This window comes from Camelina sativa, chromosome 6 (genome assembly GCF_000633955.1).
Source record: "Camelina sativa cultivar DH55 chromosome 6, Cs, whole genome shotgun sequence".
NCBI classification, from domain to species: domain Eukaryota; kingdom Viridiplantae; phylum Streptophyta; class Magnoliopsida; order Brassicales; family Brassicaceae; genus Camelina; species Camelina sativa.
In genome coordinates, this window is record NC_025690.1 from 2,096,680 (window position 1) to 2,121,962 (window position 25,283).

The window sequence follows — 25,283 nt, forward strand, 5'->3', positions numbered from 1 at the left end:
CCGTGAGGCCCAAACCGAGCCCATTAGTGAGTCAAGCCCGAACCAAACCCTATTCTCTCCGCGTGTGAATAAAAAGAGGGCACAAACTTCGAGACAAGTCACAGAAACCTTGGCCGTCACGTTCCACGGTAAGCCTCCGCATAACTCGAGTCTTAAGTTTTGTATCGTTTTGGGAACAGCCCTAACTCGACCCTTGTTGCGAACCCTTGTAGTACCACTAGAGACACCGGAGATTGTCACCGCGCTCAGCCTGTGCCGCCGTGTGAAACGTCTTCACCGGAGAGGTAAGATCCGTGAACCAAACCTGAGAACTATGTTGTGTTTTCATAGATTGTTGGAACCAATCTAATCACCAAGCTTGAACCACCGCAACCTGTGTTGCCGAGTCCTCCACTTCGCCGTTCAGTTCGTCAAGTCAAGCCGTCGAGAAAGGTTGCAGAAAGAGGTAACGACGAAGCTTTACGTCTCGTTGTCGTTGTCATGTTGTTGGTTTATAGCTAAACCAATACTTAACCAACTAAACCAGAAAATTATGGAACGTACGTGCATGAGTTGTTTGTGGTGTCATGCATGGTTAATTACGTACGTTATCGATGACGTTGGACAATTTAATATTGGTGCATCGTGTATTGTGGCTGGTTTAGGAATCGGTAATGAACGGGGAGCATGTGGTCGTACGTGGATTAAATTGTGGTGATGTAAATTATTAGATCGTTAGTTTGATTTAATTATTAAACTACGTCTAATTAATTTATTTGTGAAGTACCAGCACAATTAAGTCAGTTTCGGTTATTAGGTTAAATCAGTGATTAATATTGGAATGTAATCATTGACCGGGTAATATGAAAATACTGCAGATTGAGATTGTTGTTGGATTGGACTTCTGTTATTGCTGGTCATTATCCGAGAATCAACGTAATTTGCTAAGGTGAGGACTAGTTAGTGTCTTTTTCATATGTCGATACCTTTAGATAGTTACTTAGTTTAAGGTTAAGACAAGTATACCTATGGATTATATATAAATAATCTTAGTTGAGTATATAATAATATATATATATATATAATATATTTAATAAATAAAAAGTAAGGAAAAAGAATTAGTTATAGGATTTGAGAATTAAAAGAAAGATATTTAAAACGGATTGCGTGGAGTGTGAAATGCATGTTTGTGTGATAAAATAAATTATTTGAGTGTGAGGAGAAAATGTGCCAAGAGGCACGAAGAAACAGGAGAACCGCAGAGAGTCCTACAAGGATTTTTCCTTGTAGTTGTGTGGTGGTCTACGGGCGCGGAATGCGGGTAGATCAAGATTGGCTGACGAGCCAACGCGTGGTTGTGCGTGGAAGAAGTGTGAAAGCATGAGGAATCCGGTAATGCACGACGATGGTTATGGGACGTAGTCTCATTTGTGTGATGTGTGTGTGTCGTTGACACGTGATTGATTGTTTGTCTTAGGTTTAGACTTTGTGGCAGTCTAAGCATATTTGTGTATGAAGACTTCGTGAGCCCTAAGGCTTGCCCTCGCTGAGTAATCTTAGATTACTCACCCCTCTCTTCCTCTTGCAGGTAACCATGAGGAGTAGTTGATAGAGTTGGCGTTGGTGTTAGGAGCTGGAGATTATTCTTTTATTTTCTACTGTTGGATTAATGGGGTTTTCGGTTATTTTCGGTTAAGTATGGTTTACTTGTGGTATAAGTTAACCTGTGACATGCCATGAAAATTGGGTGTTACAATTTTGGTTTCAGAGCATTAGGTTATGTCAAATCAGTTTTGCCCCGGAAAGGCAGTCCTGCGGAAGAAGGCTGATTCGTTTGTTGTTTATGTATTCAGATGCCGCCTAAACGTGGAAGGGAAACCGCAGCTAGAGTGCAGCCAAGAGTGAGGGCCGAGAGCCCAGTGCGTGATGAACAGCCGGAAGTCGTGCATGCCGATGTAGCTCGAGCAGGAGAGGCTAACGAGATGGCTATGTTTGAGCAATTTCGTCGGTTTCAGGAATTCATGCAAAGGGAGCCAAATTTGAGAGGGGCACAAGGGGTGGTTCCACCGCAGCAGGATGCGCCACATCAGGATGCACCAGAAAGGGTAGTCCCGCCTCAGTACCCAGCACCGCCTCCACCCCCGCCTCCGCCTGTCCAGCTGCAGGTCCGTCATATTGGGAGGCTATGAGAAATTTGGATAATGGTAGGTGTCCAATGACTATCGCAGGGACTTGGCAGTGCAGTATCTGAAGGATGAGGCATTGGTATGGTGGGAGAAGGTGGTAGACCAGGCACATGGGCGATATGTGCTTACTTGGGAGGATTTCAAGACTGAATTCTCAAGGAAGTATTTTCCCAGAGAAGCTATGGATCGTATGGAGGAGGAGTTTCTAGAACTTCGTCAGGGCACCATGACTGTGAGGGAGTATGACCGGGAGTTTGATCGATTGAGCAGGTTTGCTGGCAGATTCATGAATGAGGATGAGTTGATTCGCAGGTTTCTGAGGGGTTTGAGGATTGAACTCAAGAATCGATGTGAGATGTATGACTACCGCGGTAAGATTGAACTGGTGGAGAAAGCCGCTAATTTGGAGGTTGGGTTGGAAAAGGAGATGAGTCAGAACAAGGCAGCACAAGCGAGACTTGCAAAGGGTTCTAGCTCTAATAAAAGGACTTGGGATACAACAACTGTGAGAACTCCATTAATGTGTTTTGGGTGCAACCAGCCGGGTCATATGAAAAAGGATTGTCCTCAATCTAGGATCATCAGGAGTTGTTACGAATGCGGTCAAGAAGGACACATTTCAAAATTTTGCCCACGAAAAGTTGGGAGACAGCAGGTCGACAATCGTCCTAGAGAGCAGTTGCCGCCACCTCCAAAACGTCAAAATGTTGGACCTCGTGTGATGATGGCTGAGACCGAGGAGGATGAGGAAAATGAGCCGATCGCTGGTAAGTAAATGTCAAACATATCAAGTGCTATTTTTGTTTCTCTATAATTGGTGAAATTCAAAAAAATTATTGCTCGTGAATTGTTTGATTAGAATTAGAATAACCTTGTAGGATCGGTTTTAGTGGAAGGCTGGAATGCTTACACCTTATTTGATACCGGAGCCACCCTCAGTTGTGTTAAGTCGGGAGTTACTCAGTTATGAACTTTGATGGTGAATTTATTGCGAAGGACAAGAAGATTGGTACTGTTGGGAAGGAAAAATTGGGTTCTACCGGAGTTCACAAGGATGTTCCTATCATGATAAACGGAGAAGTATTGTTTGGGAATCTTACTGAAATGGAGGTCAATCATTATGATGTGATTCTCGGAATGAATTGGTTAAAGAAGCACCGAGCTGTATTGGATTGCCACTGAGCTCATGTGCATTTCTCGAGACCTCAGGGGAAAATAACTTTTCAAGGCGTGAAAATGGGTGAAGGGGTTTCCATCATATCCATGATGCAAGCTGAGGAGCTGATAGAGAAAGGAAACGATGCTTTTCTAGCTACGATTTCTGTAGTGGAAGAGGAGATGGAACTAGGAGTTGATAATATACCTATAGTGGCAGAGTATGCAGACGTCTTTGAGTCTTTAAAAGGACCACCACCAAGTAGAGGAGATGCCTTCACTATCAAATTAGAGCATGGGACGACACCTGTATCGCGAGCACCTTACCGTCTAGCACCTGCAGAAATGGCAGAATTGAAAAGTCAGTTGGAGGACCTTACAGATAAAGGATTCATTCGGCCGAGTAGTTCACCGTGGTGAGCACCAGTCCTATTTATGAAAAAAGGAAGGTAGCTTCAGACTTTGCATTGATTACCGGGGATTGAATAAGGTTACCATCAAGAATAAGTACCCGTTGCCTCGAATTGATGAGTTGTTGGATCAGCTGCAGGGAGCTTCGTGGTTCTCAAAGATTGACTTAGCCTCGGGATACCATCATATTTCAATAGCAGAGGAAGACATAAGGAAAACGGCCTTTCGGACGAATATGGACACTATGAATTTGTAGTAATGTTGTTTGGGTTGACTAATGCACCAGCCGCGTTTATGAAGATGATGAATAATGTTTTTCGGGAGTATTTGGATAAGTGCGTGATAGTATTCATCGATGACATTTTAATTTACTCTAAGAGTCGTAAGGAACACGAGTAACATCTGCGGATAGTGTTGGACAAACTGCGAGAACAACGGTTGTATGGGAAGTTGAGTAAGTGCAGCTTTTGGCAAAGAAAGATTGGGTTTTTGGGGTATGTTGTTTCAGAAGCTGGAGTGTCTGTGGATCCAGAGAAAATATCCTCGATCAGTGGTTGGCCAACGCCTAAGAGTGCTACTGAGGTCGGTAGTTTCCTTGGCTTGTCAGGGTATTATCGAAAATTTGTGGAAGGATTTGCTAGCACAGATAAGCCTATGACTCGACTCACAGGTAAGGACGTGAAGTTTGAGTGGACAGAGGAGTGTGAAAACAGCTTTCAAAAATTGAAGAGGCATTTGAAGGAAACACCAATACTTGTACTACCAAAACCAGGGGTACCGTATGTGGTGTATACTGACGCGTCAGGAACAGGATTAGGCTGCGTGTTGATGCAAGACGAAAAGGTCATCGCTTATGCATCTAGACAGCTTAGACCACATGAGGTTAACTAACCTACGCATGATTTGGAGTTGGCAGGAGTTGTATTCGCTTTAAAGATTTGGCGGTCATACTTGTATGGGGAAAAAGTTCAAGTCTTTACGGACCACAAAAGTTTGAAATACATATTCACTCAATCAGACCTCAACCTCAGGCAAAGGAGATGGGTAGAGTTGCTAGCAGATTACGACTTGGACATTGCCTATCATCCTGGAAAGGCCAATTTGGTAGTTGACGCCTTGAGCAGACGCATAACTGATGTCTCGAGAGAAAAAGAGATACAGGAGCTGGAAGATACTTTGTGTGCGCTGAGTATTTGTGCAACATCGGCTGGGGAAGACGTTGTTGGTTTAGAAGTTGTGAATCAAGCTGACCTACTATGGAGAATCCGGGAAGCACAAAAACTTGATGCAGACTTGAAAAAGGCTATGGACAACAATGTGGAGGGATTCCACACCGCAGAGAATGGGATGTGCATGTATAAGAACCGAGTTAGGGTGCCAAATGATAAAGGTTTAAAGGATGAGATTTTGGCGTAGGCTCATAGTTCGCGATTCTCAGTTCACCCGGGGTCAACTAAGATGTACCACAACCTGAAGCGGTATTTCAATTGGGGTAATATGAAGCGTGATGTCGCTGCATGGGTATCTAAGTGTCAGACATGTCAACAAGTAAAAGTGGAGCACCAGGTCCCGAGTGGGTTACTTCAGAATTTACCGCTACCTGAGTGGAAATGGGATATGATAACAATGGATTTTGTCACCGGGTTACCAACAAGCACTGGCGGTAAGAATGCCATTTGGGTGATCGTGGATCGACTAACCAAGACTGCTCATTTCTTACCCATTAAAAAAACCGACAGTGCGGATGTTTTAGCGCAGTTGTATCTAGATGAGATCGTTAGAAAGCATGGGGTGCCGGCTAGCATCGTTTCAGATCGAGATCCAAATTTTACATCTATTTTCTGGCAAGCTTTTCAGAAGGCTTTGGGAACAAAGGTACGCCTCAGCACAGCGTATCATCCTCAGACGAACGGACAGTCTGAGAGGACAATTCAGACGCTTGAGGACATGTTGAGGGCATGCGTACTTGACTGGGAGGGAAACTAGCTTAAGTATTTACCATTGGTGGAATTTGCTTATAACAATAGCTATCACTCCAGCATAGGGATGCCACCGTACGAGGCTTTATATGGTAGGCCATGTCGTACCCCACTTTGTTGGACGGAAGTCGGGGAACGTAAGGACCTAGAACCACAGATGGTCACAGAGACTATAGAGCAAGTGGAACTGCTCCGGGACAGGCTTAAGGAAGCCCATGACAGGCAAAAGAGTTATGCAGAAAAACGTCGGAAAGAGTTAGAATTTTCAGTCGGTGAAGCAGTGTACTTAAAAATGAGAATATTCAGAGGAGCGCATAAAAACTGGAAGTTGAAGAAGCTTAAGCCAAGATATATGGGACCATATGTGATTACAGAAAAGATTGGGGCTATAGCTTACCGTTTGGCGCTACCGCAGGAGTTTTCTAGTTTCCACGATGTTTTTCACGTCTCAGTTTTGCGGAAAGTGGTCAGAGAACCAGAATTGGTATTACCTAATCTGCCTGCAGATTTAAACCGGAATTTAACTGCATTAAGTAGAACTGTGGAAACTTTAGACCGTCAGGAAACGGAAAATCAAGGGAAGGTAATAAAGTCGGTCAAGGTATGTTGGGAAAGAGACGGAATCCAAGAAGATACTTGGAAATCAGAAAAACAAATGCGGTTGGACTATCCAGGACTTTTTATGGACAAAAGTGATAAGCGAGATGACAGATCGAATTCGGGGACGAATTCCCTTGTAGTAGGGGAGAATTGTAACGACCCGGTTTCAGAATTAAACTGTGAGGCCCAAACCGAGCCCATTAGTGTGTCAAGCCCGAACCAAACTCTATTCTCTCCGCGTGTGAATAAAAAGAGGGCACAAACTTCGAGACAAGTCACAGAAACCTTGGCCGTCACGTTCCACGGTAAGCCTCCGCATAACTCGAGTCTTAAGTTTTGTATCGTTTTGGGAACAGCCCTAACTCGACCCTTGTTGCGAACCCTTGTAGTACCACTAGAGACACCGGAGATTGTCACCGCGCTCAGCCTGTGCCGCCGTGTGAAACGTCTTCACCGGAGAGGTAAGATCCGTGAACCAAACCTGAGAACTATGTTGTGTTTTCATAGATTGTTGGAACCAATCTAATCACCAAGCTTGAACCACCGCACATCTGTGTTGCCGAGTCCTCCACTTCGCCGTTCAGTTCGTCAAGTCAAGCCGTCGAGAAAGGTTGCAGAAAGAGATAACGACGAAGCTTTACGTCTCGTTGTCGTTGTCATGTTGTTCGATTATAGCTAAACCAATACTTAACCAACTAAACCAGAAAATTATGGAACGTACGTGCATGAGTTGTTTGTGGTGTCATGCATGGTTAATTACGTATGTTATCGATGACGTTGGACAATTTAATATTGGGGCATCGTGTATTGTGGCTGGTTTAGGAATCGGTAATGAACGGGGAGCATGTGGTCGTACGTGGATTAAGTTGTGGTGATGTAAATTATTAGATCGTTAGTTTGATTTAATTATTAAACTACGTCTGACTAATTTATTTGTGAAGTACCAGCACAATTAAGTCAGTTTCGGTTATTAGGTTAAATCAGTGATTAATATTGGAATGTAATCATTGACCGGGTAATATGAAAATACTGCATATTGAAATCGTTGTTGGATTGGACTTCTGTTGTTGCTGGTCTTTACCCGACAATCAACCCAATTTGCTAAGGTGAGGACTAGTTAGTATCTTTTTCGTATGTCGATACGTTTAGATAGTTACTTAGTTTAATGTTAAACCAAGTATACCTATGGATTATATATAAATAATCTTAATTGATTGTTGAGTGTATAATAATAATATATATTTACTAAATAAAAGATAAGGAAAAAGAATTAGTAATAGGATTTGAGAATTAAAAGAAAGATATTTAAAACGGATTGCGTGGTGTGTGAAATGTATGTCTGTGTGATAAAATAAATTGTTTGAGTGTGAGGAGAAAATGTGCCAAGAGGCACGAAGAAGCGGGAGAACCGCAGATAGTCCTACAAGGATTTTTCCTTGTAGTTGTGTGGTGGTCTACGGGCGCGGAATGCGGGTAGATCAAGATTGGCTGACGAGCCAACGCGTGGTTGTGCGTGGAAGAAGTGCGAAAGCATGAGGAATCCGGATATGCAAGTGGAAATGTGCAGGAAGAAGTGCGAAAGCATGAGGAATCCGGTAATGCACAGTGATGGTTATGGGACGTAGTCTCATTTGTGTGATGTGTGTGTGTGTCGCTGACACGTGATTGATTCCTTGTCTTAGGTTTAGACTTTGTGACAGTCTAAGCATGTTTGTGTATGAAGACTTCGTGAGCCCTAAGGCTTGCCCTCGCTGAGTAATCTTAGATTACTCACCCCTCTCTTCCTCTTGCAAGTAACCATGAGGAGTAGTTGATAGAGTTGGCGTTGGTGTTAGGAGCTGGAGATTATTCTTTTATTTTCTATTGTTGGATTTATCGAACCGGTTGTTGGTTTCGGTTTAACGTTTAAAGGATGGTTTGAAAAACGTTTAAGTTGAATTAATGGGTTTTTCGGTTATTTTCGGTTAAGTATGGTTTACTTGTGGTATAAATGAACCTGTGACATGCCATGAAAATTGGGTGTTACATTTATAATCCCATGTCGTCAAGTGTGAGCGTCCATAACAAAGCTTAAATATTAGTACACTAAACTAAAGACTGTAACATAATTTTAAATACTAGTGAGCAATCAAGCTAAATAGTTCTTCTAACCATTTAAACTGAAGAAAGTATCCAAAGAAATAAAAGAAAAGGCAAAATAAGATAATGATAAGAGTAAAAAGAAAATCAAACTATGTTCTTTAAGAAGAATTAAGAAATCTCACCAATAGTTCTCGAGCTTCTTCATTAACAAAACTTCCATTAGCTTTTTGGCGTGTACACACAAACATTTCTCCACGGCTTGGACGTTTACTTGTCTTGAGAAACTAGACATTTATACAAGAGATATCAAATAAGAGACAAAATAACTAATAAAGTAAAAAGAGAACTTACAATTACTTTAGCGTTCCGAGCGATACTTTTTTTTCTAAACTTTGTGGAGTCTTACAATTACTTTAGCGTTCCGAGCGATACTTTTCTTTGTTGCACTTGTTGCACTTTTCTAAACTTTTTCTAAACTTTGTGGAGTCTTGTAATGGCTCCTACTATTCACATTTTGCACTCTTAACTTCTGAAACTCGTATATGTAATCATCTTAGCAACTCATAACATTATATCACAATACAGTAGGATCCATGGTTTCTTACCTTAGCTTTTTCATCAAACCCCAAATGCCAAATGCATAAAATCTTACCATTGCTCTTTGGAATACTATCTGGTCGAACCTAAATAACAAATTACTTAAACTCTCAAAACTACACAAGTTCACTCTACTTTTCCTTGCACTTTTTCTTCTTCAGTAAAACCACATCCCAAGAACTCAGCGATTCGCCTAATCACAACTCCGGGCTGCTTCTTGAGCTCCTCATAAGTTACAAAAAGTACCTTATTTGGATTCTCGCGGCTTGCGTACCAATACTCTAATATATGATCCCAAAAGGGTCCACTCATAGACTTCCCTTTGCATAACGCTTCTACCGCTTTTTCAATCCCAAGAAAGCATGAACTGATGATGATGATGACGACATTGTTAAGAGATCAATCAAATCTTGAAAATTGTTGCAAGTACGAGGATAAAGCTTTTGTGGTTTTATAATGCTTCCATCCTTTATTTTGGTCTTCTTATTGCATGCATCTATGAGGATAATGCTTGTGTGGTTTTTTACAACGCTTCCAATTTTCTCTTCGGTCCAAAGATATTATTTTCGGTGGAATGATCATCAACACTTAAAACACATCATTCACGTGAAGTGCATGTAAAAAGAAAACAAAACAAATGAAAGAAGGACACTCTAAAATAAACACCGATTTATTTTTTATTTTTTTTTTTAACTTTCTAACGTCCTTTTTAGTCAAAAAATTATTTATTACAAAAAATAAACACCAAAATATTTAGTCAAATATGTTTTTATATAACTTAAATAAAAGATTTACATCAGTTTTATTTGTCAACAGACCAGTTAGGTCAATTACAATAACTCAACAACCTTAGTTGTTGTATTGATGCATATTAAACCAACTAAAGTCTAAATCAATACATTGAGAAATGAGTTGAACCAGAGCAGATTCTTAGCAAAAGAATCTAAAACCAGAACCAAATAATTTCTGCTCAGTGGTTTTATCAATTTCCTCTGCTAATAAAGGAGTTAAAGTATCACTCCATCCACCAATCTCACCTTTCCTAAAAAATGCCTTAGTCTCCATCCCATTCACTAACTTGCCTTTCTCATTAACCTCCAATTTACTCAGATTCTCAAGACTACACAGCTTTATGATACTGTCCAAAACTCCATTCTCTATCTCTTCTTCTGTAAAAGAACATCCCAAGAACTCAGCGATCCGCATCACCCAATCTCGAGGCTGCTCTCTCATCTCTTCATACATAACAAACAGAACCTTGTCCGGGTTTTCTTGGCTCTCTTTCCAGTACTCTAATGCATGATCCCAAAAGGGTCCATAAACACTTGACCCTCTGCAAAACCCACTGACCATTTCCTCGATTGTGCATCCAACCATCTCCTTGAGCATCAGACTTTTCAAAAAATGCCAAATCGAGACAAAAGCATCTTTCGGGTTCCTGCAGCAGTACACAACTTTACAGGAAGAGTCCTTAATGGACGCAGGGAGTGATCTCAGAGGAATGTGTGTGGAGAAGATCTTAGGAGAAGTATCTTGAGTGTGAAACTGGAAACCTTCGATAAAGGGCACGAGAGAATGGGGGTTGTTATCGAGCAGAGGATGGGATTCTAGAGGGGTTAGGAATTCATGTCTGTGAATCAGAGCAAAGACAAGCGCTTTCAACCAAGTTGTACCTGACTTAGGACTACTTACAAGGATGATGTCTGAATCTTTGGCCTGAAAATGCTTCTGGCTGTATAGAACACCTTCTAAGATATTTGGTGGGTACCAAAACCCTTGGTATTGATAGAGATACTCTGCAAAGAAGCTTCTGTCTTTAGGAAGAGAAGACATCAACTCCTCACATTCTTGGCTAAATTTAGCTTCTGCCAATAACTTTGAAAGAGTGGTTTTGGATTTTGTCATAGATTATAAAGTTGTATTGAGAGAATGCTACAAAGCACAATAACTCTATTTATAACTAGATTATGAGTATCTTAAAATGGGACACTTTTTAAAAAAAACTCAATCTCTCTACTTTTATTATTTTCCTCCAAAAGAATATTTATGGCTTCTAATGAAACTATTTCTATGAATGATAAATATAAATTTATAACAAATGTCAAAAACCCTACCAAAGATGCCTTATATGTAGCTGCATAAAATATAAGAATTTATGTCTTTCCACATAAAGCACAAACAAACTTATTTACTTGAATGAAAAAGTAATTGCTATATTCATTAGACTTTAGCCCCAAATGTCATCAATTTATAATAAGCTTCCATTCAACAACAGAAAAGTTCTACATCTTGTTCTAACCATTCATTTTTCAAAGTATTGCAACAGAGATATTTAAAGTTCCCCAGAAGGCAAGAAGTGGCTAAAATTATCTGAAGATAGTCCATACTCAAACGATTCTACTCGTCACAAACATACCAACCTTAATAACTAGAAATGGTCCTGAGAGATGAACACTCACTTTAAATCATTCGACATCAGCAGCTCCCAGTAAGTACGATGTTGGCGCATCATCTCCAAGTAACGGGATATACTCTGATCCTCTCACGTGAACGCTAAAGCAAGCTAATAAACATACCAAAAAAAAAGGAATTAGAAAAAAAATGTTACTTGGTATCTATAAGTGTGCGGATATGAAATTTGTGCATACCATTCTCGATTTTGATCACACTCTGAAGCATCACTTCCATCTTGGACTTCATGTCGTAACTGTCATCCATCTTAGGCACAACTAGCATAAGTTCCCTATGAATCTGTCGAACAAACTGGCAAATCCGCTGCGCGAATTCGATTTCACCATCTGATATTCGACCAATCGCCATTCTCATAAGCTCTCCAGTCAAATCAGCAAGCTGTGCAAGTAAAAAAATCAATAATTAAACACAACTTAGCAATCCAATTATCCAAACTATAGCTAAAAATCTTTAACAATAACCATAATAAATCAAGAGAGCCTAAAATACCCCAAGAATATAGTCAAGGATATTGATCTGCAACGGCTCTAAAGAAGGGTCACTAAGCGGTACAAGCGTTGCATTAATATCATCAAGAGTACATAGCGTCCCAGACAAACAGAACTTATAAAACGTTGCAGCTTCAACATATTCCTGCACCTGTAAAGCAACCCAAAACCAAAACACATCAGTCAAAATCGTTATCCAAAATGGTTTCCACAAGAACAATGATTTATATATATTTACAGACCCCTGGGGAATAAGCTCGTCTCAGCTTCCAAAAATCAGTCCCTTGAAGCTCTCTCATTAGCCGGGCAAAATGTTGATCCCTCACAGCTTCTAAATCTTTCCCAGCTTTCTCCAAAACTTCATCTTTGTTGTCTTTACTGAGTCTGCCGCATAACATAACATTGTAAAACCAAAAAACAAACAAACAGAATCTTTGATAAACACCAAACCAAAACAACAGAGGCTTTGATGTATTTACCTGTGAACCTGAAAGATAACTTTTTTACTATTCATTGTGATATCACGACTTGCCTTCACCACTCTTTCTCGTTTCTCATTCTACAAAAGATAAAGCACTCTCCTGTATACTCAATTTCATCATAGTCAAGGACTCAAAGTTCCAAATTCACTACAGGACGATACACAAAACCTACCCTCGATTCAAAATAACAGAAGAATCGAAGTTGCAATTCGAAAGATCATTCCTTTGATTGTCTACCTCACAAATCATCCCTAAATAACTCAATCCCATGACGCAAGTTTCAATCTTTTTAACAAAGAAACACTTACGAAGTTATTGAGATAATCAGCGTAAGTAGAGAAAGCATCTTTCATGGAGGATTCAGTAGTCATCGTCCTAGCTTTCTTAACCAATTGTTCAGTACCAGTCTCTGCAACTACACAAACAAAAATTTCCCAAAACCCCTTGTTACGAATCTACTCTTAAATAAAAAGCTTCTCAAAATCATGAATAAGAGTGCAGGAGTATGGGTGTGTATACATACGTTGATGGAGTCGCTGAGGTTTTAATTTGGGAGCCATGAGCATAAAGGCTACTCTTTGGAACGCCGATGAACAACTCAACATCTGTCTGCTTTCTCCGATGCTTGCTCGAAGGTGAAAGGGTTTATTTGTGCGTGATACTTTAGTCTATATTTAAACATTAAATGAGACTATATATGACATCAGGTGCTGTGGTGTAGTGGTTATCACGTTTGCCTTACACGCAAAAGGTCTCCAGTTCGATCCTGGGCAGCACCATTCGAAACCCAATTTTGTCACTTTTTTTTTCTCTCTTAACGTGACANTTTTTTTTTTTTTTTTTTTTTTTTGTCAACAAACACTCCATTAAATTTAGTTATAAGGTTTTTGATACTCCATTACATAAGAGGAAAGAAAGCCACGGTATGTTGCTTAAGCATATGCACAACATCCGGATCAAATTACAACATAGGATATAATCAACTAACTTGCATAAGAGGAAAAAACCACGGTATATTGCTTAAGCATATGCACAACATCCGGATCAAATTACAACATAGGATATAATCAACTAACTTGCATAAGAGGAAAAAACCACGGTATATTGCTTAAGCATATGCACAACATCCGGATCAAATTACAACATAGGATACAATCAACTAACTTGCATAAGAGGAAAGAAAGTCACGGTATGTTGCTTAAGCATATGCACAACATCCAGATCAAATTACAACATAGGAGATAACAAAGTTGAAAGCTTAAATAGAAACAATTAAAGCAAAGATAAAGAGGTATTGAAACCTTAAAAATAGTGACGGTGAATTGATCAAGACCGAATCACTGGCCGCAAAACGACAAATTGTCACACTGGAATACAAAGATTCCGAAGAATTTTTAAAAACCTAACTCGCACTAAAGATGATGAATCTTCAGCTTCCTAAACAAAGGGACATCATGTAGGTTGAGAACGAATTCCCAAGAGTCGAGTGCCGGAAAAAAGATCCAAGATAAAACTACCTTGCCACACCACGTAACAAGATCTAGACCAAGTGGATAAAGGAGATCGAAGATTATGACGAAACCATGTAATCATGAGAGTGGAGATATGAGAAGAAAAGGAGAGCCAACCAAAACAACTAGAGCTTGTGTGGCAGTCGCACTATAGGCTACTCATAAAGAAAAGATGATTACTTCAACAGTACGATCTAAAGCTCCTATCATGAGACGCTCTAATCAACTGTCAAACACCAATATGGGGAGTGCCAAATAGGCCCATAAGCAACCTAGGAGAAACTCAGTTCTTTGGCACCAGAATGTAACTACAAACAGTTACAGAGCTACTTTTACATCTTCTTGTCTGAAAAAAATTAGATTTTGGAGATTTCTTCGATAAGTTGTATGTCGCTGTCATTCTCCACCAACAGTTGTACCATAATTTTAATTAGAATTATCAGCAAGGTAGCATGTTTAGAAACTTTATTCATTATGAAGATTATTAGTAGGAAAGTTCTCTCCAACAAGGAGGAAATTAATAATAGTAATCTCTCATCGGTTGAGGAAAACAGATTGTGACCACATCCAATATCTACAAGAAAAGAACGTAAATGGACATTGTGGATAGATAAAAACATGGGCTTTCAATACAATAGACCCATCACTCGAATATGGGATTGCGGGAAGCAGCTTTTGAAATTCAGTGATTTAAAGCGGTTGGAAGCGATTTGGAGTGATTAGGAGCGGTTTGTGTGATTGGTACTAATCGCTAAGAACAGCTACCACCCACAATGAAACGCTGCGTTTGCGGGAGGTAGCGGGAAAACCAATCAACACCTAATATATTTTGAATAGTGTTTTTCGTAAACGCTAAAAATTTGGTTGCCTCGCTTAAACTTGATTACGAGTCGAGCTGAGTAAAATAGCTTAGCTTGGTGACCAAACAAAATCAAAACTATTTAAAACACCTTTCCAAAAGTTAAAAGCTAAAAAGTTCTCAATTCATGATTTTGAAAATAAGCGGCCGAAACGTTATACGCTTCCTCCACACGCACAACAACAGATTCAAAACAAACGCAACTCCCATCCAATCGCTGCTAAACGCCAATTGTCGCGTTACAGTAACAACTCGAAACATGGTGACACTGATCGTAGCCACCACCTCCGATCCTGCGTCGATCAATCCCGCAGCGGCGCTTCTCGCCATGCCCGGTTGGACCGCCGGACCTACCTTGCCGCCGGTAAAGTTTTAATCTTTCTCCGCCGGTAAAGTCTCAACCTTTATCCCGTCGTCTGATTCTGTTCTTTTTACAGGACATCAAGAGTTTCACAAACAAGCAAGCGAGAGTGATTCAACACGATGGATCTATAGTTAAAGAAGACGATCTCGATTTACGTTGGGAAGAAGCTACAGGTGAAGTTATTGATGAAGTCATCTTCCTCAGCCGTCACACCGCCGTCTCGAATCGTCCTGCTTTAACTGTTCATCCGATTGGTATGTAAAAATCCAAACTTTCGAATTGGGTTTATGATTTTTGTTCTGAAGGATGTTTTGGTTGATAAGTGTAGGAGTGCTTCATCTAAAGGATGGTGAATCACCGCCTCAGGGTGGGAAGCCTGGATGGGCGGCGTTGCCAAACCCTAGAATTGGTCCATGGTTTCGTCTTTTGAAGAAAATGGCTGAAGCTCATGGTTTAGTTCCTGAGTTTGAGGTATTTGGCTGTTGTGTCTCTTCATGAGTTTGCTTATGATTGGAATTGTAGTTTGGTTTAAGGTGATGAGAATGCAAATTGCTTTTGTGTGGATGTAGATTACATTGGAAGCCACTCATCATGGACCAATAACTAACAAGCCAACGATGTTCTTGGAGATTGGTGAGAGCTCTCTGCTTTGTTCCTTTTGTCTGAATTGAAAAGCTATATTCTTTCTTGAAATAGCCGTTTTCATGTGTCTGAATTGATCTCTGAGATTGATTAACGCGATGAAGCGTGGTTGTTGAGTATTCGAGGCTCTGATTAATCATTGCTTATTGTGTATATGTAGGAAGTACAGAGGAATACTGGAAGAGACAAGATGCGGCTCAAGTCATGGCTCTTGTAAGTGTAAAAAGTTTGTTACAATAAGGTCATTGTTCTTGTTTCTTTTTGGTTCATGTGGATTATATAATACCTCTTTGGGGTTTTAAAGTTTGCTTTATATTCATCATTATGTTTAACAAGAGTAATTAGCCACAATTTTGAGGCTCATGACTTGCCAGTAGATTTTAGTCTATATCTTTTCTTCATGAGCATACGCTAATGTTGTTGCCAATATACATAAGCTTGGTTCCATTTAGTAAAAATCAACTGTGTTTTGCGATTCAGTTAATGTGGGAAGGACTTGGGTTAGGAGGTGGTGATGCAGTGGGGAACTGGAACAGGTATATCTATAGTAGCTTGACCATAACCTCGAGATAAAGAAAAAAAGTAGTATCGATCGTAACTAGTGTGGATTGTTTTAGGTGGACAGTGAAACTGGAAAGAGGAAGGTTCTCTTAGGGATTGGAGGTGGACATTATGCTCCTCGTCACATGGATATCGTTTTGTAAGTTGTCGTCAAGAACTCTGCTTTGTGCGATCACAACATTGAATCAGTACTTTGTCTGATTGTTTTAAGTCTACGTTCATCAGGAAAGAAGATATTTGGGTAGGCCATTTGCTTTCTGGATACTCATTACCAATGGAAGAGCCAACTCAAACCAAACCAAATCCTGGAGAGAATCAAATTGGTGGAAATTGGAGACAATCAATTAAGGCAGCATTTGAAGCTACTAAAGCAGCATTCCCCGGAGGCGAGATCTTGGCTCATGTTGACCAAAAGTAAAGTCTAAATTCATTCTCCTCCTAACATTGTTTGACCTTCAAAATGGATAATGAGTTAAGGTTTTGTTTTCTTTATTACAGGAGCTTCAAAGGATGGCAAAGGAAGCCCATTACAGAGTTCTTGGCAGAAGAGAGCATCAATGTTGGGAAGCCAAACGATTTCACCTGAACTGTGAGATCCATATATAAGATCTGAGTTATGGTTTATTCAGAATCTCTCATTTGACTAAGTTGAGATTAATATTCATCTGTAAGCTCTTTTTATAGTTCAATTTTAGATAGAAGGAATAAAACATGAAAAGACAAAAACACAGTAGAAATGTAGAATCAACAGAAGCTGCTGAGTTGAGTTTTGTTTTTGTCTCTTTTCATAGTTGAGAGACTTTTGAGAACTTGGAAAGAAAAGAAATGTCACTTTTATCTCTATTAGTCAGTGGCATGGTTGACTTTACTTGAGTTTTAGATTGAAAATTCTTTTTGAGTTTTATGGTTCCTAACTTTGACTGAAGATTCACAAAATTTCAATACCAGAATTAATGTATTTAGTTAAACTATTGAAGATTTACAAATTGTTTTGAAAATCTAGCAAAAAGTAAGGAAAATTAAAGGGATTTCTATAAACTCAAAAAAAACCCTCCAAATATCTTTTATTTTTTTTGTAAGTTTACCTTTAACTTATAAAAAAAAGTAATAAAAAGATAATCAGCTACACTAACTATATCATAATACATGACCACACATACCAGTTATACCATGATATGTGCTCAACATCACAACAATCTTATTCAGGTACATTGTTCATCAGAATCCGGTATTGACCGGCGTTGACCAATAAAAATATGCAACTTTTTTTGTTTTTAATATTTTTTTTTTTGTATGAATAAATTATTTTGGTTTTTTAATATTAAAAACCAAAATAAACAAAATTAAATAAGAGTATATCAAAATCGAATCTATCAGATTGAGAAACTTAAATCTACTCTTAAAATTTTCAAACACCAATGAAGATACACATAAAAGTTATATTGCTCATTGAATTCGATTTCATAGGCTTTTTTACAAATTAATGTTAAACTTGAAAAAAAAAAATCTGAAGGATTAACCTAAAAATAAACAATAAAATTTCATTCATTTACATCCACTGATCAGTGATCAACATCAATCTTCACCAAAAAAAAACAAAAAAACATCAACTACATCAATTATACATTGGTCATACTCGCACTTTTGTTAGTGCCTTTTCTTTTGCTTCGTTTCCTCGAAGAAGATGGGAAAGTATCATTTCCTCCACTTTGGTACCTTGGTACGTGGTTCAATAGTATTATGATATAACATATATATAATTTTCTTACGGTTTTATAGTTTGAACTATGTGTTTTGAAATAAGAACTTACAAAATCATCAATTCTAAAGAACTTGTATAAATGAATCTCCGATAAGTTATATAGAACACGTAGAAGAATCTGGGGAATTGAAAATAACGTGACCTCTGCGCATTTTATAGAGAATATATAATAATACATGACATGATCTAGTGCATGCACCTATTAATTAGTATTGTCATGTTTATTTTATTTAAATCCAGAACCCTCCCCCAACCTATAAAGTTTGAGGAGATAATATAGTTTTGAAATATGAACAAGCATTCATACTATAGCCCTGACAAAAATAAAATTGTTTTCTTCTTGATCCATTATATTGTAAATACTAAAAACTAAAATCTTTCATTTTTTTTGTTTGTTAAAGGGTATGCAATTTTATAAATTAGTATCTAAATGGACTATTTCCGGATTTAAGCCCATACAAAATCCCAAAAGGCTCAATCCACAAACATCAAACCAAACTAAACCATCTAATACAAAACCGATCCGAGTTCACAAAACCGAACTAAACTGGATGACATGAAACCCTAATCTATAACTGAAAGACACAGTTGCAGCCGCCGACCATGAACTGCAGATACTCGTCGGAGTGGGACTTCCGGTGAGCCTAGACGGCGCGAGTCGAACGGAGATGGTGATCCAGGATTCGTTGCCATCCCGCCACCGTAGAGCCATTTTGAGAAGGATGAAGAAAACCGATCTTGTCTTTGTCGAGGAGTTCCTTGCGCAGTCGTGAGAGAGCAAAGCAGTAGGGAGTAGATCGGGAGACCTTTGACGGTGGCTTAGCCTCACCAGACCGCATACTACCTCCCCCATCGTACAACAATCCCATAAAACCTCTAGAATCTCCAATCGCCCGACCTAACCACCTTCCTCTCTCGTTCTTTGCCGGGAAACCTCCTTCTTCCACTCCGCGTAGCTATACTGCCGGTAGAACTCTTACCGTCGGTGTCTCGCAGATGCTTCTCCTTGTCACAGCTCCCTTGATATTGATCAGATTGTTTTGCCGAGATGATGCCGCAGACTACTGATGAAGAACCATGAGCTTCAGAGTTCTCGTCGTCGCTGGACCCAACGGAGAACTCCACCGTCGATGCAAGAAGTCGTGCTCAGAAGAGGAGGAGTTTTGAGAGAGAAATCGCCGCGAGTGAGATCCACGCGACGCTCTCTCGACTTTTTCTAAGAATATTAAAGTTTTTATTTTGTTTTCATAAAATAGCATATTACTCAAACTATCATCTATGATATCGACTCTTCATCCGCAAATGAGATAGTTTAAACCCGGTAGAATCCAAAGCCATATTTTGAAAGAATCAAATTAGATCATGAATTCGAGCTTCCACTACATATTTATTCTAATCTCATCGATGATCCAATAAAAGCTATAAAAAAATAAAAAACAAATGGATTATATATTTTAGATCCGTAATATATATATATATATATATATATATATATATATATCAAAACGAAAAAAGAAAGATGGTTTATCAAATTTACTTTAACACATTTTTGAAGTATATTTATGTGCTATCTTTACGGATCGTGTCAAAATTGAAATATATAAACCAGTTCAATGATTCATAACTTCATTAATAATATTTATAATTTATTTTATTAACAATAAATAAGATAATTAATAAATATTCTAATATTATCAAGATTCTAATCATTTAATCCAAAATTCTAACTTAAAACCAAAATTATTTAAAATCGAAATTAAATAATATATATTAAAATTTAATAAATTATTTATTCAGTTATTCTTAATAAAATATACATATTTATAATTCTTTCAAATTCAATACTTATTTATTTAATAACAAATACGGTAAATGTTTGCAAATACAATAAAAAAAAAAATATATATATATATATATATATAAAAGTTTAATATTTTATTAAAAACAATGAATATTATTATTTTTACATTATATATAGAAATATACAAAATAGTATCCCGTGATTTACCACACGATGAATCCTACTACATTACATTGCTACATAGATATATCACAGACAAGCAGAAATCAACTACAACTACTATTTAAAACTAAGCAAGCATTGGAAATGCATAACTTAATAATTTTGAAATTATAGTAATTATATATATAGGGTTAGCTAAAACGTAGGATGAAACGTAGGCCCATTTTAACGTAAGCCAACGAAACATAGCCGTCGATAAGCAAAAGAACAGTTAATAAACTCGCTGGCACACGGAGAGATCGTACGGTACTCATTAGCTGTGGCCCTGTACGACTATTTTAAACACCTCCTCTCTTCCACGTACGCAACATAACACGACGAAGTAAGCTTTATCTACTAGTACTACTAATACTACTATTACATTAGTTTAGCTGCCTGCACAGGTAATATCTGGTGCACACGCGTCACTTCAACTGTGGCTGTTTTCACCTTCGAGAATCATCCTCTTTCCCCAATCCCTAAACAATTATAGTTAGCAAAATATTAGTAAAAAACTACGTTTATCGAGTGTTGTAACACGACGTACCGTAACAAAGATAATCTACATCCTCGGTTTAATGCATAAATAGACTAAAACTAGTTGTTCTTGTATACATATGCGCTTAATCTTTGGTTTAGGCTACAAAGCTTAGATTTAATAGCCTTTAACATAATTTTTTAAAGAAACCATTTTAAATCAATATTTCACTAGAACAGAGGTTTTGGATACTACATTATTATTATTTTTTAACTGCTTTCATTTACACAAGGAACCATAATAAATATGTGGCAATAAGAAATTTATGAAACTAAAGGATTGGTGTGACTTAGAACTCACGTCTATATCATATTCATGGATATTATATGAACCACTAACTAACTACCATTAATAATTATATTAAAGTAAAGATTTTTTTTTGTTTGAAAAAAAATAAAAACAGCAAATTGTACAACGCTTTTCATTAGGACTAAAAAAAGTACTCATAATAATAATACACAAATTTCGAAATTATCAAAGAATAAAAAAGAAACACAATGTGAAGAACTAATTATTTTTTAAAACAGATAATAAAATAAAAATGGAGAGAAGAGAAGAAGAGACAAAAATATGAACCGCTTAAACCAAATTCTTTTGGCAGATAGTTGACTTTTTATTTGTTTTCTCTATAAATCCCAAAAACTTTATATATTTCATTTGTCTATTATATATAAATCTGAATCATCCAAACAAAACAAAATAAAAAGTCAAATCCTTAAAGAGAAAAATACTCTCTTTGGAGGAGGAGTAGTAGTACATCGTTTCACAGCTCCGATTTCTCCAAAGCTCTTTCTCTTACTTCTTCTTCTTCTCCCTTTTAAACCGCCTCTTTATTTTCTGGGAAAATCAAAACCAAAACCAAAACAAAAAATCCAATCTTTTTTGTTCCCTTTTCTCCAAGAAAAAATAAAAAAAAGAAAAAAGTTTTCAATCTTTTCCACTAATAGTTCATACACTCGATAGAGAGACAGAGGCAGAGAAAAGGTACGATTTTTATTAATATTATTGCTGATGATCTCATGATTATGAAGAGACCTTTCAATATTTTCCGAGAAAAGTTTCATTCTTTTTTTTTTTGCCTTTTTTCCCCCTCAGTAAAATAAAGAGATTTTAGTGTATAGGTAAGTGAATGATTCAAGAAAGTTTTCATTTTTTTTTTCCGGGAAAAATAAAAAAAAGTTTCAATTTTTTTGCTAATATATTTTGTTTTATTGGGTTCGAATTAGAAAAGGGTGGGCATTAAATGTTGTTTTCCATGGCTGAGGAATTTTTATTATTATGATGATGAAAGGGTTTGGTTTGGTTTTGTAATTTAATGTTTGATAACCAAAGGAGGGGAGAGGCAAGGCATTAAAAGAAGAAAGAGATTGTGTACCCTCCTCTCTCCCTTTTTACTACTAGACTTAAAGTTTTTTTTGTTATCTCTTTCTTCTCTTCTCTCTGTGTTCTTATTTATTGCAGAGATAGTGATTTTTTTAATTGACCTTTGAACATCCCTTTTTTACTTTAATTTCGAGTTTTTTTTTATTAACAGCTAAAAAGTATCTGGCCTTTTTTTTTTTTTTTCTCTATTCAAAAGGTTTGATTTTTTTTTTTAGTTCTTACAAGTGATTCGGAATCTTCTGTTCTTAGGGTTTTTGTTCCGTTGTTAATGGAGGAAGAAGGCTGAGTCTTGTTTACTTTACTAATCAAGTAAGTCTTCTTTTGTAGTTTGTGATTTGTTCTCTCACTGTTCTATGTAAAAGATTCTTCTTAAAGTTTTTGATTCATGTTTAGACCTTTTTTTATTTGGATTCTTGTTGTTAGATCTATTTATATTCCTCTAGTTTAGTTTTTTGTTTTGTTTTTTTTTTTATTTGTTTTGTTTTGTGTTAGAACCAACTTGGATTTTTTTCTCAGTTCTAGATTCTTCCTTCTCTGCAAATTCCAATTGTTTATTTGATATTCCTGTGAAAGAGAAAATTCTAATGTTGACAAAAGAATTATAAATTTGATTGATTTGATTGCATTGCAGCTGTTTTGAAACAAAAGCTTGTGTAAGCTTTGTGAAGAAAATAAAAATAAAGCTTTCTTCTTTTTGTCCCTTTTTTGATTTCTCTCTTTCTTATGACAGTGTGAAAAGATTCTTCATTCCTTGCTTATTAGATAAAAACTTTGCCACATTTGTGTAACCATGATTTTTATCCTTATCATTGATTGCAAATTTTTGCTACAAATCATCATTCTTATAGCTCGTTACAAGTAATCTAGATTAAGCTAGTTTTGAAATTTTTTTTGCTTGCGTGTTATTATTGTGGTGTGTTTCAGCTTTTTATTTATCTAAATGTCTTTTTCTTTTGATTAGCAAAAAGTTGGAAAAGTGGTCATTTTAGTGGTTGATTGCATCTTTTTGCTGTTTTTATTATCTGTTTAAACCTCATGATGGTTTCGGTTTTGGACTTGAAGAAATAAAGAAACGAATCTTTCACATGTGTGTGTGACTGACCAATATGTTTAAGTTATGTATGTATTTTGCCTTATGATTTGTTTCTGTCACAATCTTCCTGTCCCATTGCTTCGTTGAACAACTCTCATATGTAGGTTGCTTCTGTATCTAACCTTGAGATTATCTAGATAGATAGATAGATAGATTCTATCCTCTAGGATGAAGTAATCTTATACTTTGTCCTCTCTTTGCAACTTACATTCTATGGATCCTGCTTGATAGAGTTTATTCTCTTGGACGTGTAGATCGCGACTGGTGTTTGAAGATATAGCTCTGCTTTGTTGAAGAACTCTTCTCTCTATGCAAGATTTACTCTCTTGAACGATGAGAGCAGGTATAGAGTCGTTTAGTTTCTGATCTTTAACTGCTTTGTAGCTTTAAGATGCTTCTGTGGTCTTTGAAAATGTTATGGAAATAAGTAGTTTTTTTCTGTTTTCAGATAATGATCACCCGCTTGGTAACTCGGTGGAGAGTTGCAAAGATGAAACTAAGCCTCATCAACTCCCTAAAGAAAACTGGAAAGATGCAGAGCTAAAGATTTCAGATAATGGGAAGACCAACAGCAATGTGTGTGAGTTGTTCTATGATACAAGAAGCGGCGACGAATGGGATAAAGAGAACGATGGAAACATATTGGAACCTCATTCTTGTGCAGACTCCGATGAGGCCAGGAAGCAAATTCGAGATGCTAGTCATGATTGTGTTGCTGCTATAGGGGATTTTACTGAGAAACTTGATCCGGTTTTCTATATGGACAAGAATGTTACCGCCTGTGATTTACCTGAGATTGTTGTTTGTTACAAGGAGAATGGTTACCATGTCGTTAAAGATATATGTGTCGATGAAGGTGTTCCTGTTCAAGAGAAGTTCTTATTTGGCGAGAAGGATTCTGTAAAGTCCAGCTCAAACTCAAACCAGTGTGCCTCAGAGGATTTGAAGAAAGCCGACAACAAAACAAATGTGAATCCTACAGAAACAAAGTCCTTGGAAGACAGCAATAGTAAAGTTGATGTTTCTGAGGTTTGTAATGGTACTAAGACAGTCCAAGATGCTGAAGAATCTTCAAGAGAAGATTTGGCTGATGCTGAAGGTTCTAGCAATTACGATCAAGAGCATTTGATTGTGACAGATGAAACCAATGACTCGCCCATGCTTGCTTCAAATCCATCTGAAATTTCTCCTGAAGTTGAATCTGAAGAGAATTTGAAGGACGGAGTGGCTGTTTCATCGGAGAATGTCTTAGCGGAATCGTTGACCTTGGGAGACATTCTTTCAAGGGAAGATGAGCAAAAAGCTCTCAAAAACGACAATTGCAACAGACTTGAAGAACATTCTCCTCCTCAGCTTCAGGCAATCTACACCATACCATCAAATGACGTTTCAGTTAATCTAATCCAAAAGTTTCTAACTTGCTAATGTGACTGCAGGACAAGGACAAAAGAAGCTTAGATACTACTGTTCTCGAATCAGAGGAGCCAAAAACAGCAGAGGAGGAGCTTTCCTCTGCTCTTACAACAACCTCTCAGGAACCAAACAAAACTTGCAACGACCCGGAGAAGCCTGAAACTGAGAATCATCAAGCAAAACTGCTTAGTGGAAAACTCTCAAGAAGACGATAAACTTTCCTCAAGCAGATTTGGAGAGACAAGTTTCTCTGCAGCAGAATCAGTTTCAATCTCAGGTCATATAACATACTCAGGACCAATTGCATACTCTGGAAGCCTCTCTGTTCGATCGGATGCAAGCACAACGAGCGGAAGATCCTTCGCTTTCCCTATGTATTTTTTTGATTCTTCATCTCATCACTTTATGAGACTTACAAAACATATAACCTGTTTGCTGAAGTTTTGATGATTTTTTTATGTTGCAGATTGCAATCAGAATGGAACAGTAGTCCTGTAAGAATGGCAAAAGCTGACAAGAGAAGACAAAAAGGAGGATGGAGACACACTCTTCTCTGCTGTAGATTCTCTTGATGCCTCTCCTCCATAAATTTAGTCCTAAAGCTTTTCTACTTTGAAGCACAGAAGAAGAAGAAAGATCTACTAAATTTACAATATTTTCTTAAATTTGGAGTGCTTTTTTTTCAGTATTGAAAGTAAATAATTTTCTTCTTTTTTTTTTTTTT

General features: G+C 37.6%; 4 protein-coding genes, 1 non-coding gene and 1 pseudogene across 5 annotated transcripts; 4 read left to right on the plus strand and 2 right to left on the minus strand.

Moving 5' to 3' along the window:
- LOC104793873 lies at positions 1,833–3,740 on the plus strand. The gene is made up of 5 exons (XM_010520297.2): positions 1,833–2,144; positions 2,224–2,932; positions 3,044–3,108; positions 3,162–3,275; positions 3,375–3,740. The coding sequence occupies exons 1-5, from the start codon at positions 1,833–1,835 to the stop codon at positions 3,738–3,740; spliced, it is 1,566 nt and encodes a 521-aa protein (XP_010518599.2).
- On the minus strand, positions 9,748–11,199 carry LOC104790136 (cytosolic sulfotransferase 13-like). The gene has a single exon (XM_010515845.2). It carries the CDS (start codon positions 10,892–10,894, stop codon positions 9,920–9,922), a length of 975 nt encoding a protein of 324 aa, XP_010514147.1. The 5' UTR covers positions 10,895–11,199; the 3' UTR covers positions 9,748–9,919.
- On the minus strand, positions 11,228–13,071 carry LOC104790137 (translin-associated protein X). The gene is made up of 7 exons (XM_010515846.2): positions 12,955–13,071; positions 12,740–12,846; positions 12,429–12,508; positions 12,192–12,333; positions 11,951–12,100; positions 11,638–11,839; positions 11,228–11,552 (listed from the first exon to the last, which is right to left on the minus strand). Exons 1-7 carry the CDS (start codon positions 13,034–13,036, stop codon positions 11,455–11,457), a joined length of 861 nt encoding a protein of 286 aa, XP_010514148.1. The 5' UTR covers positions 13,037–13,071; the 3' UTR covers positions 11,228–11,454.
- On the plus strand, positions 13,138–13,210 carry TRNAV-UAC. The gene has a single exon. It is a non-coding gene; the product is annotated as a tRNA-Val (tRNA).
- LOC104790138 (D-aminoacyl-tRNA deacylase) lies at positions 14,929–17,218 on the plus strand. Its single transcript, XM_010515847.2, has 9 exons — positions 14,929–15,165; positions 15,239–15,419; positions 15,494–15,636; positions 15,735–15,798; positions 15,968–16,020; positions 16,288–16,343; positions 16,433–16,507; positions 16,594–16,782; positions 16,867–17,218. The coding sequence occupies exons 1-9, from the start codon at positions 14,929–14,931 to the stop codon at positions 16,952–16,954; spliced, it is 1,086 nt and encodes a 361-aa protein (XP_010514149.2). The 3' UTR covers positions 16,955–17,218.
- Positions 22,023–25,252, plus strand: LOC104790140 (annotated as a pseudogene).